This window comes from Eriocheir sinensis, chromosome 21 (genome assembly GCF_024679095.1).
Source record: "Eriocheir sinensis breed Jianghai 21 chromosome 21, ASM2467909v1, whole genome shotgun sequence".
NCBI lineage: Eukaryota > Metazoa > Arthropoda > Malacostraca > Decapoda > Varunidae > Eriocheir > Eriocheir sinensis.
Window position 1 is genome coordinate 2,624,047 of NC_066529.1, and position 13,788 is coordinate 2,637,834.

A 13,788-nucleotide genomic window follows, 5' to 3' on the forward strand; every position below is an offset into this window, starting at 1 on the left:
TAGTCACGCTTCTCTTTATTTAACAAGGGAGTATTTTTTTCTAGACGATTGCCTGTTAGTAAGTTTGGACGTAATTATCCCAGCTGTTACTGTACTATAGGATTTCTATGATACATTTCGAAAACTAAGAAAAATAATATTCACACTTCTCTTCAATCAACAAGGGAGTATGTTATTTTCTTTCTGGATGCTTGACTTTTACTTAGTTTTTATTTTCCATCACAGTATCTCATCCGCCTATGCATGTTTATTTTATTTTCCAAAGTTATGCTTGGTAGGCTTCCTGTGTGACCCTTCTCAGATGTTTGTTTTTCCTTCCGTCCATCGCTCTGTCATGCGTTACAAAGAAGCCTCGCCTTTTATGTGTGTTTGTTTGTTTGTTTTCTCATCGTGACCCATCCGCACATATCGAGTTTTCCTACAGTTATTGTTAACGGACTCCTTCTTCAGCATTTTTGACGTTCCAGTTTTAGTCCCGTTTCCTTCCGGTCAAGAGTTATGTTATCCGTCACCACAAACCCATCACTTCCTCTCATGTTCGTCTTGAGATTCTCGGTCTAATCGTTCATGTTTAATTTTCATATAGTCCTGTTTTACGTTCTGACTTCTTGGCTTGTCCTTTCGAATTCAGTTTAGTTTCCTTTCAAGAGTTATGTTCCTCGCCACCACACGGCCATCACTATCTCCGACGTATTTCATTTCCAATCAGTTATTCTTTCCGTCCTCCCTTCCTTCTTTCCTTCCTTGCTTTTTCCTTCCTTCCGTCCATCCATTTTCATATCTTCCTGCCTTTTTTTCTTTTTTTCTTCCTTTCTTCCTTCCTTCATTCATTCATTCATTCATTCATTCCCAGTGTTCTGTCCTTTCAATATGTCTTGTCTCCTTCCAGTCAAAAGTTCTGTGATCGGTACATTTAGACGCTTCCACCTCTCGCATTAACTATTTATACAGACCGAGCAGGAGATCAATAGGGTTCAAATAAGTTTTTCTTTTAGTTCATGGTAGAAAGGGATAATGAAACTACCACCAGGGTCATAAAACTGTCCCTGGAAATCCCTGAAACTCACACGAAAGCATTGCCAACTGTGTGGTGCCGAAATGTTTAAGAATTATGACCTACAGTGTTACAAGCCACCACAAAGACATCGCTATCTCGTATACATATTTCATCTCCATTCACTTATGCTTTCTTGGCTTCCATTACTCTCCTTCCAATATGTTTAGCTCCCTTTTAGTCAAGAGTTCTGTTACCCGTCGCCGCAAAGCCATCACCACCACCACTGACATGTATCTTCGCGGCCACGCATTCTTTTGTCTCAAGTCTTCCGCACGTGACGAACTCTCCGAGCGCGTGCTTCCGTAGGCTTCCTGTGACCCGTCGTTTCGTCACTTGGGTTATCTCAAGGTGAAACAGTTGTCACGACCCCGGGGCACAAAGCAAAGAGGTCTTGTGATACGCCTTAACGCCGGGCCTTCGAGTAACATCCCCGCTGACTCACACACACACACTGAGAGAAAGACAGGAAGCAACTTTTTTTACCCTTCTGTCCTTGCCCTGTCCACGTGCTGCCCTCTACCGGCCCGGGACTCTTAGCCCATGTCATCAAAGTCCTCGAAACCTTACCCCATCTACTTGAAATGGCTCTCGTGGAAGTTGTAGGGGTTTACATGGGGGGTTTCTTGAGCCTGGAGGTAGTTTGGGAAAAAGAATAGTCACGCTTCTTTTTAATTAACAAGGGAGTAATTTTTTTTTCTAGACGCTCGCCTTTTCGTAGTTTTAGGCGCTGTGAATGGGAAAAACACTCATGACAACCTAACGCATCTACTCTGAGGCCTTCAACAACGGTCGTAACAAGAGCCCGAGAGGTTGGATGATGCGAGACTTTATGCCTTATTGTAAAACTGTCAGTCAAGCCTAACATCCTTTGTGAGCCGCGGGGTCGCATAGTTGGTTATATCCTTTGCGCCCCTTGGTTTCCTGAGTGGCTGAGTGACTGACTAACTGGTTTACTGACTGACTATTTTTCTTTTTTTGTAGATGGGCGTGCGATTGTGGTTCTGGACTGTGGTGGCGCTGGTGGTTGCGGTAAGTTATCATTTGTTTTGTTTCTTTCTCGTTTCGCTTGTCAGTCTTTCTTGTTTACGTTATTCCTAAAAAGCCAAGCAATTTTTTCTTTATTATTATTTCCTTTTTGAACCATTTTATCACACACGTATATGTTGTTGTTTTTATCATATTCTGTTAAATTTCTTCATAGTGTTTTCCTCATAGTTGTTTCCACTGCAGTCTGTATAAGTTACGCATAGAACAACAACATCCCACACATTACAGTTCTGCTATCAAACAATACTTAATCAAAGCACATAGTTATATACACTGTCCCATGTATTGTATATCCGCACTCGTATGAATCTCCTTTCCTTCCGTTCTTTTTTTTATTTTCTTCTTGTCTTACTTTTCTTCCTCCCTTCCTTCTTTCCTTCCTGGTTTTTTCCTTCCTTCCTTTGGTCTTTCTTTCCTTCTGTCCATCGATTTTCATATCTTCCTGCCTTTTTGTCTTTTTTTTCCTTCACTCCTTCCTTCATTCATTCATTCACTCATTTATTCATTCATTCATTCTTCCTTCCTTCTTCACCTCCAGCGGTATAACTCCTTCAAATGCCACTTCATTGAATAATAATGTAACTTCTACCGCTAAGACACCAACAACAACTTCTACTATCATTACTCCTATTCCTACTACTACTACTACTACTACTAATAATAATAATAATAATAATACAACTACGATTACCACTCCTCTTTCTCCTCATCCTAATCACCATACCCTCCTCATCCTACCGTTACCCCCACCATCATCTCTCACACTGACCCCCGACATCCTTCTCCTCTACCCTCAGTGGTCCGGCAGCTGTCAGGGCCACGGGCGCCTCATCGAGCCTCCCTCCCGAGCCTCCGCCTGGCGCTACGGATTCGACACGCCTCCAGACTACAATGACAACCAGGGATTCTGCGGCGGACTCAGCGTAAGTTGGAAGGGGAAGTAAAGGAATGAGGATGAAGAAGGAGAAGGAGAAAGCGGGAAAAAACAGGAGTAGAAGGGATGTGGAGAAGGAGTAGGAGGGTAAAAGGAGGAGCAGGAGAAGGAAGGAGGGGGAGAGGGAGGGGAAATAAGAGGAAGAGGAGAAGGAGGGAGAGAGAGGGGAGTAGAAGAAGAAAGGAGAAGAAGAGGGAGGGGAAATAGGAGAAGTAGGAGGAGGAGGGGAAAATAGGATGTAGAGGAGAAAGAAGGAGGGAGAAGAGGAGGAGGGGGAGAGGGAGGGGATATATGAGGAGGATGAGGAGGAGAAAGAAGGGAGGATGAGATGCCTCGTGATGGTGGTAGGCGGCGGAGAGGAAGGAGAATGAGATGGGAGAAATAACTTAGAAGAGAGAAAAGGGAGAGAAGAAAAAGGAAGAAATGGAAAAGAAAGAGGAAGAAAACGGAGAAGGAACGAATAGGCGGCGGAGAGGAAGGAGAATGAGATGGGAGACATAACTTAGAAGAGAGAAAATGGGGGAAGAAAAAGAAAGAAATGGATAAGAAAGAGGAAGGGAACGGAGAAGGAAAAAAAGAAGAGGACATTATATTCTTCCCAGCGGAAACGCAGCTACAATGGATAAAGATAATCTAATAACAAAAAAAAAATAACACGCCATTAAGATATCCCTCATAACATCGAGATTAAAAACACCGTAGAATGGCAAAAAATGACCTATTCCTTCACGTTTTCTTCGGTACTTTTCTATATTGGTTTTAGCTATATCAACAGAGCCTCAAGCCTTTATCTATGTATCTAATATCCTTAAACTCTAGAATACTTGCCACTATAGACCAAGAGGTATACTATAGTCAAGGCTTATCTCGTATCGAATATCCCTAAAATCTGTTCTTCCTATGTGTTCTACGTATTCACCTTCTTTATCTCGTATCGAATATCCCATAACTCTAGAATCTTTCCCACCACCTTCACCTTCGCTATAGACCAAGAGGTTTCCTGGTATCTGTTCTTCCTATGTGTTCCTACGTATTCACCTTTCTATTGGTTTTCGCCACTATAGAGTCAAGGCTTTATCTAGTATCGAATATCCCATAACTCTTGAATCTTTCCCACCACCTTCACCTTCGCTATAGACCAAGAGGTATCCTGGTATCTGTTCTTCCTATGTGTTCCTATGTATTCACCTTTCTATTGGTTTTCGCCACTATAGAGTCAAGGCTTTATCTCGTATCGAATATCCCATAACTCTAGGATCTTTCCCACCACCTTCACCTTCGCTATAGACCAAGAGGTATCCTGGTATCTGTTCTTCCTGTGCATTCCTAACCTTCACCTTTACCACCGTTACTACCCTCTCCCTCCTTCTCCCGCAGTTCCAATGGGAGCAGATGGGCGGCAAGTGTGGCATCTGCGGCGACAAGTGGGACGCTAACCCGCGGCAACACGAGGCTGGGGGACTGTACGCCACGGGGACCATCGTGCGGCACTACAGCGAGGGGCAGGTGAGGCAACGAAGACAAAGTTGGAAAGTTTCGTTCAGTCGGCGCAACATCTGTGGCCATATGCCGGAGAGGGACAGGAGGGGAAGGAATTATAGGAGAAGGGAACAGACCCCAGGAGACGGGACACAACCCCCGATTAATACCTGGTACCCATTCACTGCTGGGTGGACAGGGCCGTAGGGTATCAACGAAGACAAGAAAAAGGGGGCGGGTAATAGGGCAAATGAACCGCGGAATGTAGTAAGCGAGAATAAGAATGGAGGAATAATGGAGTACAAATTCACCTGTTCCTTCCTTGCCATTTGCCTACATGCTGAGTGGGGTATACTTTCAATACTTATTTCAATGCAGAGGGCAGCACTGTACATCCGTAAAAACATAGGGAGTGGGTAATAGGGCAGATGAATCGCGGTATGTATATAGTAAGCGAGTATTAATAGGAATAGGGCATAATGAAGTACAAGATCACCTGTTCCTTCCTCCCCTTTTGCCTACGTACTGAGTGGGGTATATTTTCAAAACTTAGTCGTAATGCAGAGGGCAGCACTGTAGCTACTTATCCGGCCTTCTGTCTGGTGCTAGCGACTTTACCCAAGACGGAGGGAGAAACAACATTGAAAGTCCCACATGAAGTTAAAGACAAGGATCATATGGTTAACACTACAGAGGGAGGCGGTTGAGTCATGGTAGGCAAAATTACAAACACAAAACACAAAATAACGTCTGGTTTATATATCTCTAACTCCCTTCACGCCTGCGGCTAACTCATACCTGTTCTGTGTTAACTAGTGAGCTAATTATACCTGTTCGTCCGCTAATTAACTTTTTTGGGGGGCAGGTCATCAACGTGCAGGTGGAAATCACTGCCAACCATCTCGGCCACTTCGAGTTCAGAATCTGTCCCAACAACGACGTGACGGTGGCGGCCTCGCAGACGTGCCTCAACGAGTGAGTGTTTTGTTTATTACCTCTTCTTTGTATCATGTTTATTTCCTGGTTATATCGTGTTTATCCTTTGTTTATTTTTATGCATTGTTAGCGTATAGTGTATGGTGGTTTAGACTTTGCGTTGGCCCTTATAACACTAGACACTAAAAGGAGGATGTACTTGAGTAAATATCGTAGAAGTTTAATAAATCCTCAATAATGTTCAGGATTCGAAGTTGACTATACTGTTTTACCATCGCTGTGTGTGTGTGTGTGTGTGTGTGTGTCAGCCTCCTCACGTTCTTCCCTCCCGACAGGCATCCTCTCCCCCTGAATGACGGCTCCGGCTTCTACCTCAACATCGGCCCTAACGTTGGGATATACACGGTCCCCCTCAAGCTGCCCGCCGGCCTCACGTGCTCCCAGTGTGTCCTCCAGGTGAGCGGGGAACACCTGTTGATATCTTAACCTAACATCACCACCTTGAGAGTTACGTCGTTGATACTGAATCCTACGTCAGTTAAATCTATTGTTATCACTACTGTTATATCCATTACAATTTAGTCTCTATCACTAATATCATCGTTATGTCAATAGTTCACCACCACTACTGTTATGATATCCGCTAACATAATGATGACTAGCACCTTCAGCATCATATTATCAGTACTTTGGCTTAGGTTAATTTTGTAATCTTATCAATCCTAAATATTACCACAATCGTAGCCACAGCCAGTATTACCATGACCACCCTTACCACCTTCACACCACCACCACTACCACAAACACCCACCAGCACTTTGAACAGAAGCAACACCTTGTCACGACCATCACTACAACCACCACGAACACGAAAAATAAATATATCACCACCTACAATAACGTCATCAATTTGGCAGTCTGTGTGTGTGTGTGTGTGTGTCGGCCATGACCACTTGGGTTTGTTTACAGTGGCGCTACGTGGCCGGCAACAACTGGGGCATCTGTGAGGACGGCACGGGGGCGGTCGGCTGCGGAAATCAGGAAGAATTCCGTGCCTGCGCTGACGTTTCCATCTCCTCCTCAGCAACCCCATGGTAAGTCTCATCCCCCCGCCCCACCCCCACCTCCTCCTTCAGCATCCCTCAAATATACCCTTCAGTTTCAATCTTATTTATCTATCTGTATCAGCATAATTTTAAAGCCCAGCCTCAGCTCCCAGTAGAACCCACGTCAGCTACTTAGAACCCCTTCGAAATTTCTTGAAACCTCACAATATATCAGTTCTCGTTTCCCCTTAGAACCACAACAGCAGCACTCTTGTAACTCATTAATGACTTCACTGCCGTCTAGAACAACTATCCATTTATCAAAACCTCTTCATGAAATCTATCTCTCCTATATACACATTAGTTTAGTTTCGATTAGTCTCTGTCTCTATCTATCCATCCCTACCTATCTATCTGTCTATCTCCTCCATATTAACTAAAACAAAATGGCTTATCTACATTAACGCTCTTGTGTCTACCGCAGGACTGATACAGCGGCTGTGAATACCGGGGGAGACACTACCAAAACCACCCAGAGGCAGCCCACGATCCCTGTCACCCGGCGTTCCACCACCCCACCACCCACTCAGCGACCCACCACCACCACCGCCAGAAGCACCCAGAGTGGCGGCAGCGGGGGCGGGTCTGGTGGGTGCCGCGCCGTGGGGGTGTGGCAGAATGTACCCGGAATGGACAAGTGGTGTGTGGATAATTGCAATCACGTCCCGCCTTACTGCCCCGCGTCTCACTGCACTTGTGACTAAACGACTGCCCCAACTCTTCATCCTCCTTCGTCTACTCACCCCGCCCTCTCTCCTCATATGCCTTTTTCTCTCCTCCTACTGTTCCTCCTTCTTTCCTTTCCTTCTCTTTCTCCTCCTTCGCCTCCTCATCCTATCCCCTCGCCTCCTATGCCTTTTTCTCTCCTCCTACTGATCCTCGTGCTTTCCTTCTCTTCCTACTCCTGATTATCGATATAAGTCTTCTGTCCCATACCTGCAGTTGATTATGTTCCTCTCTCTTTCCTCCTCCTCCCTTGCATGCAGTTCTATCTTTTAAATACACTCCCTCCTCGACCCGAACCTTCATCTCACTCACTTCCTTCTTTTTTTCCTTCTGTTCTTTCCTCCTCCTCCATCACCCCCAAACTTCCATGATCTAAGCCCACAAGATTGTTTTTTTGTTTTGTTTTGTTTTGTTTTTTGGTATTTCGTTGGGGACATACCCCAATGGAGGAAGGCGGTGCATGCCGCGCAACGCCCCAGACGGCTGGTAGAGAGATACCCAATTCATACAAGGAGGAGGCCCAACAACGGGGCTGAGGGTGTCGGAAAGAGCCCACCTTTCCACCCCCATGGCACGGGATAGGTCTCGAACCCACGCCCTAGCAACCCGCCGAAGCGCAAGGCCGAGACTACCACGGGACCACGGGAGCACCCCCCACAAGATAATGCATATATTGTTGGAGGAGATGCATTCTAAGGGGGGACTTGCCAGAAGGGGAAAAAAGGCCTTGAGAGGAACAAACACATAGTACATGACGCCACTGAAAGACATAATGATTGCTTCCATAAACACCATTTTTTCGGTTGTTTTCCAAAGACAAGCACTTGTTTCTTACTATACTACTGAGTTTGGGGAGTGTACAGAATACCATAAAGAACAATGTCAAGTAGAGGTTAGACTTTTGACGCGGATTAAAAGCGTTGTTGTTGTTGCTGTTGTTGTTTTTGTTTCGGCGCTTCAAATGCTTCGATCTCTAACGCGGGTTCGGCTTCGCGCGCCACCACCGCCACACAAAGGAAACAAGTGGCGGGTTATACACACAAGCAAAGCGGAGATAAGGCTAGGAGGGGTAAGGGTAAGACACACCAGAAGTACATAGTGGATCATTAAAATAGGTTCCAGTACACTAATATACGACATGGAAGTTATTTAGAGATAGAATGACTTGCTGTAACTGGCAACACACACACACACACACACACACACACACATGATATGGCCTTGTTACCTCAGTTTAACGTTCCCATATGCACAGAAAACCACTCAATATATACATACGAATATACATACAAACATGCATATCGTATACATACCACTTGGATGCTACCACTGTTGCCACCTCTTACTCTTCCTTCCACTGTTGCCGCCGTCACCACCACTACTTGACGAACACAGATCTGCACACACACACACACACACTCAGCGGCATGGGTATTATCGTACGGACAATCAACTTCCTTCACCTGACTACGATAATTTGCTATCCTCTCGACACACTATACAAAGACTAGATTCCCTAATTGTTTTACGTATTTATAAGCACTAGGTAGTATTTATTAATCCGTATCTATTGTTATTTAAATCTGATGTTTTTTTACGCTAATTAGGGTGTTATTTATTCGTGTTATGTAGTTTAGAGGGAAAACAAACAAAAAATGAGAACAAAAAAGAAAGATCACCGTTTTATCTATGAGCACGATGTTGTTTTGTTTTGTTTTTGTTTTGTTTTTAGTCATCTGTTTTTCGCTACTTTGTGTTGCATCAAAAAGCTAGTCAATAAACGATGAATTGTACGGTGGGTGTTTTCCTCTCCTGTTTTGTCCCTTTTCGAAGTCAATAAGAAAGGGGAGGAAGGACAGAGGGAAGGCTGGATGGATGTTTTCTTGTTTTGTCCCTTTTCGAAGTTAATAAGAAAGGGGAGGAAGGACAGAGGGAAGGCTGGATGGATGTTTTCTTGTTTTGTCCCTTTTCGAAGTCAATAAGAAAGGGGAGGAAGGACAGAGGGAAGGCTGGATGGATGTTTTCTTGTTTTGTCCCTTTTGGAAGTCAATAAGAAAGGGGAGGAAGGACAGAGGGAAGGCTGGATGGATGTTTTCTTGTTTTGTCCCTTTTCGAAGTCAATGGGAAAGGGGGGTAAGGAAAGAGAGAAGTTTGGATGGATGTTTTCTCGCTTTGTCCCTTTTCGGAGTCACTAGGAAAGTGGTGGGGAAGCAGAGGAGAGAGAAGGCCGGATGGGATGAGCGATGCGTGGTGTGAGGAAGAGGAGGAGGAGGAGGGGAGATGGATTGATGGGAAAACAGAAGTAGAGATAGAAGCACAGACGAGCTTGAACTTGAACTGGGAAAAAGCTTTGTTAGATGGATGAGAAAACATACCTAGTAGGGAGAGTAAGGAGTTGAGATGAGGAGAGCTTAGCTGATGGGAAACTGGAAGAAAGTTTTTATAGAAGAAAGAATGGAGAAGGGTTACAATGGGGGAAAAAAGAGATGGATGGATAAGAAAATAATGTGTAGGTGGTACATTGAAAGGGAGTTGAGATGAGAACGGGTAGATAGGATGAAGTGAAAACAAAGATTAAGAAAATGATATCGAAGTCTACTGCCTCCGTGGTATAGCGTGCCTAGCTACGAATCAGCAGGCCCGGGTTCGACTCCCGACCCGGGCAGTCGGCGCGCATCCCATCTAGATGTTCATCCTCCTTTTCTGACTGGTCAATTAATGGGTACCTGGGGAAACCTGGGGAAGTTGAATTGGTATACCAGATGTCACACTGGCCCTGCGTCCCTGTGTGGCACCATGACCTGTCCGCCTGTCGTGGATGAATTCAGCCCATCAACATGGTGGACAGCGAAATCACCAATGAAGATAAATAGGCTCTACTACCAGTATCTTGTATCTTAGTCTTGGATAGCAATCGACAATCATATATGGAGTCATCCAAATCAGAGTTTCTGTAGAGAAAATGTATTCATTATTGAATTTAGATTGTGATGATTACATGGCACTTGCATTCATCTTCCCGCACGTCAGTCCTGCTTATTGGGTTGTTAGTGTACGGGACAACCGTGAGTGGAGGAGACCAAGGGGACGCCCACGTAGCTCATGGATGGGGGCAAGTTGATCGATCCTGCCAGGAGTGACTGAGAATGAGAGGAGTCCACACCAGCATCCGTTGAACACACTCAACGAATAGCGGCTGTAGTCTAGATTTATCTTACACTTTCTTAATTTGTCACAACTGAATATATTTTGATATTCAGTACCTTCCCTGCACACTCCAAGGATATTCAAGAACACGATCAACCATTAATTGGAGGCAAAAAATAACATCGGACATGAAAAAAAGAACAAAAATTGAACTAGAAAACAAACAAACAAAATATTGGCAATAGTAAAAATGATAAACAGTAGTGTCTTACTATTCATTTTAAAGAATATGATAAAATGACGGAAAAGGACGATCCACCTGATGGAGCCGCCGTACCAGGTAGGCTCCATGACACATTAAATATGTAAATACTGTATATGATGAAGTCTGGCAACCCTTACTGGACAACCTACGTATTATACGAGAATCAGACGCGTCCACTTTTCCCTGTTTGGTGGACTGGGACATATTTCATTGCTTCCTAGAGACCTAGACCGTCATACGGCAAAGTCTTCCTCTTGACTTTCTATTGTACAGGTAAGAAAGACATTGTATAGTAATCTGTTCCCTGATGCATGGATGATGATGACTGTAGTAGCTGAGATGGTGATGATAGTTCATTGGATGATGTCATGATGAAATTATGTGATAGTGATTAGTGGTGATGGTGACCAGTGTCATAGTAATAGGCTAATTTGTTGGAAAGTTAATCGCTGTAGGTGTAGGCTTGTGCTGATACGTCTGTAAACTATCTGTTGGCCTTATTTCAATATTACTCAAACATTTCGGCAAAAAAAACCCATTACGTAACGGTTATTTTGATTTTACGGCAAGGCAGTCCACGAAAAATATCATTGCCATGCAGACTCGGTTACAGTCTGCACCAATTGCCTGTTTCCCTTGCCTACAAAAACAATTAAGCACTCGTACACCCATTTCAGTTGTAATATACCATTGTGGGAAGCCCACATGGGTCCCATATTGCACCCATATTCATCCGCCAGACAACATATAAATCTTAAAGGAATTGCCTCCAAGATGATTTTACAATAGTTTTGACAATATATTTCATTGTTGGAGTATTAATGAAAGAAATAACATATGTGTGGGAAACCCACATAGGTCCCACGTTGTACCCATAAATCATTTGTCTGCCAAGTCACGTGTACATTTTTTAATAATTGTCTCTAGGTTAATTTTCTCGGTCGTTTAGACAATTTCCTGTGCTGTTATAGCATTGTGGAAAAATATTTACTTTTGTGGGAAACCCACATGAGTCCCATATGAAAAACATGCATTTCCCCATCCCCTACCCATGCCCACCAATCCCACCAATACCCATGGAAATCCCATGTGGGCCCCATGTGTGTGTGCTGTCTGGGAAATATGTAAATACTGTATATGATGAAGTATGGCAACTCTTACTGGACAACCTACGTGTTATACGAGAATCAGACGCGTCTTTTTTTAGGGGGAGAATCCTTAAAGAAGAAGAAGAAGAAGACGCGTCCACTTTTAACTGTTTGGTGGACTGGGAGTCTGGGACATATTTCATTGCTTCCTAGACCGTCATACGGCAAAGTCCTCCTCTTGACTTTCTATTGTAAAGGTAAGAAAGACATTGTATAGTAATCTGTTCCCTGATGCATGAATGATGATGACTGTAGTAGCTGAGATGGTGATGATAGTTCATTGGATGATGTCATGATGAAATTATATAATAATGATTAGTGGTGATGGTGACCAGTGTCATAGTAATAGGCTAATTTGTTGGAAAGTTAATCGCTGTAGGTGTAGGCTTGTGCTGATAGGAAAGTAGTAGTCTAGTAGTACAGTAAAGTGGTGGTAATGATGGTGAAAGTAATAGCAAGATGGTAATGTTAAAAAAAATAATGATGACGATCATATAGCAGTAACAGGGAAATAATTATGAAAAAAATTGATGCTGAATTGCTGATCTGGTGATGCTGGTGATAGTAATATTAATAATAATGGTGACAAGTATTATGACTGTGAAAGTAGAAGGCATATTTTATTGATAGTGGTGAGTAGTACTTATGATACTACCATACTACTATCTTTCTTTGTCTATCTGCCTCTCTCTTTGTCTGTCTGTCTGTCATTCTGTCTCCTACCTACCCCCTCATTTCTTTGACGTTCTCTCTGTCTGTCTGTCTCTGTGTGTGCCATTATGTCTCTCCCTCTCTTCTCCTTTCTTCCTTCTTTCGACCCACTCCCGCTCTTCATCCTTTGCCCTCACCCTATTCCCTTTCTCCATTTCCCTTCCCGCCCTTTCTGTTTATCTGTCTGTATGTATAGCACCACTCCCCCAGCCCCCACCACCTACTGTACCACCCCTTCTCCCTCCCCCTCTGCCTACCCGTTTAGCCTACATCCACCTCTCTCTCTCTCTCTCTCTCTCTCTCTCTCTCTCTCTCTCTCTCTCTCTCTCTTCAATAAATGACAACAGCACGATGCTAGTGTTTTTCTTTTCAACCAAAGCTTACTGTTGGAAGCTGAGTAATTATAATTGTAATTATAATTGACTGTCTCTTATTGTAATTGTAATTGTAATTGAACTTCACATGAATAATTGTAATTATAATTACAATTTAAAGTTTTAATAATGTAATTGTAATTAAGATTTTGAATTGTAATTACTCCAACCCTGCTTAATAAATAATATTTAAAGCAAGATAATATATAATTTTACAAATTGCGACAAGAAGAAATCATCTGATACGTCTGTAAACTATCTGTTGGCCTTATTTCAATATTACTCAAACATTTCGGAAAAAAAAAAAAACCATTACGTAACGGTTATTTTGATTTTACGGCAAGGCAGCCCACGAAAAATATCATTGCCATGCAGACTTGGTTACAGTCTGCACCAATTGCCTGTTTCCCTTGCCTACAAAAACAATTAAGCACTCGTACACCCATTTCAGTTGTAACATACCATTGTGGGAAGCCCACATGGGTCCCATATTGCACCCATATTCATCCGCCAGACAACATATAAATCTTAAAGGAATTGCCTCCAAGATGATTTTACAATAGTTTTGACAATATATTTCATTGTTGGAGTATTAATGAAAGAAATAATATATGTGTGGGAAACCCACATAGGTCCCACGTTGTACCCATAAATCATTTGTCTGCCAAGTCACGTGTACATTTTTTAATAATTGTCTCTAGGTTAATTTTCTCGGTCGTTTAGACAATTTCCTGTGCTGTTATAGCATTGTGGAAAAATATTTACTTTTGTGGGAAACCCACATGAGTCCCATATGAAAACCATGCATTTCCCCATCCCCTACCCATGCCCACCAATCCCACCAATACCCATGGAAAT

General features: G+C 43.2%; 1 protein-coding gene across 4 annotated transcripts in view; it reads left to right on the forward strand.

Moving 5' to 3' along the window:
- Positions 1-9,078, forward strand: part of LOC127001508 (uncharacterized) — a 36,396-nt gene extending 27,318 nt beyond the window's left edge. For all 4 annotated transcript variants that reach the window (XM_050866103.1, XM_050866106.1, XM_050866104.1 and 1 more), the window contains exons 2-8: positions 2,039-2,086; positions 2,902-3,027; positions 4,416-4,544; positions 5,383-5,492; positions 5,789-5,909; positions 6,423-6,547; positions 6,984-9,078. In XM_050866103.1, coding sequence (XP_050722060.1) covers positions 2,039-2,086; positions 2,902-3,027; positions 4,416-4,544; positions 5,383-5,492; positions 5,789-5,909; positions 6,423-6,547; positions 6,984-7,263 — 939 coding nt within the window. In that variant the 3' untranslated portion in view covers positions 7,264-9,078. The remainder of the gene's footprint in view (positions 1-2,038; positions 2,087-2,901; positions 3,028-4,415; positions 4,545-5,382; positions 5,493-5,788; positions 5,910-6,422; positions 6,548-6,983) is intronic.
- The last annotated feature ends 4,710 nt before the right edge of the window (positions 9,079-13,788 follow it).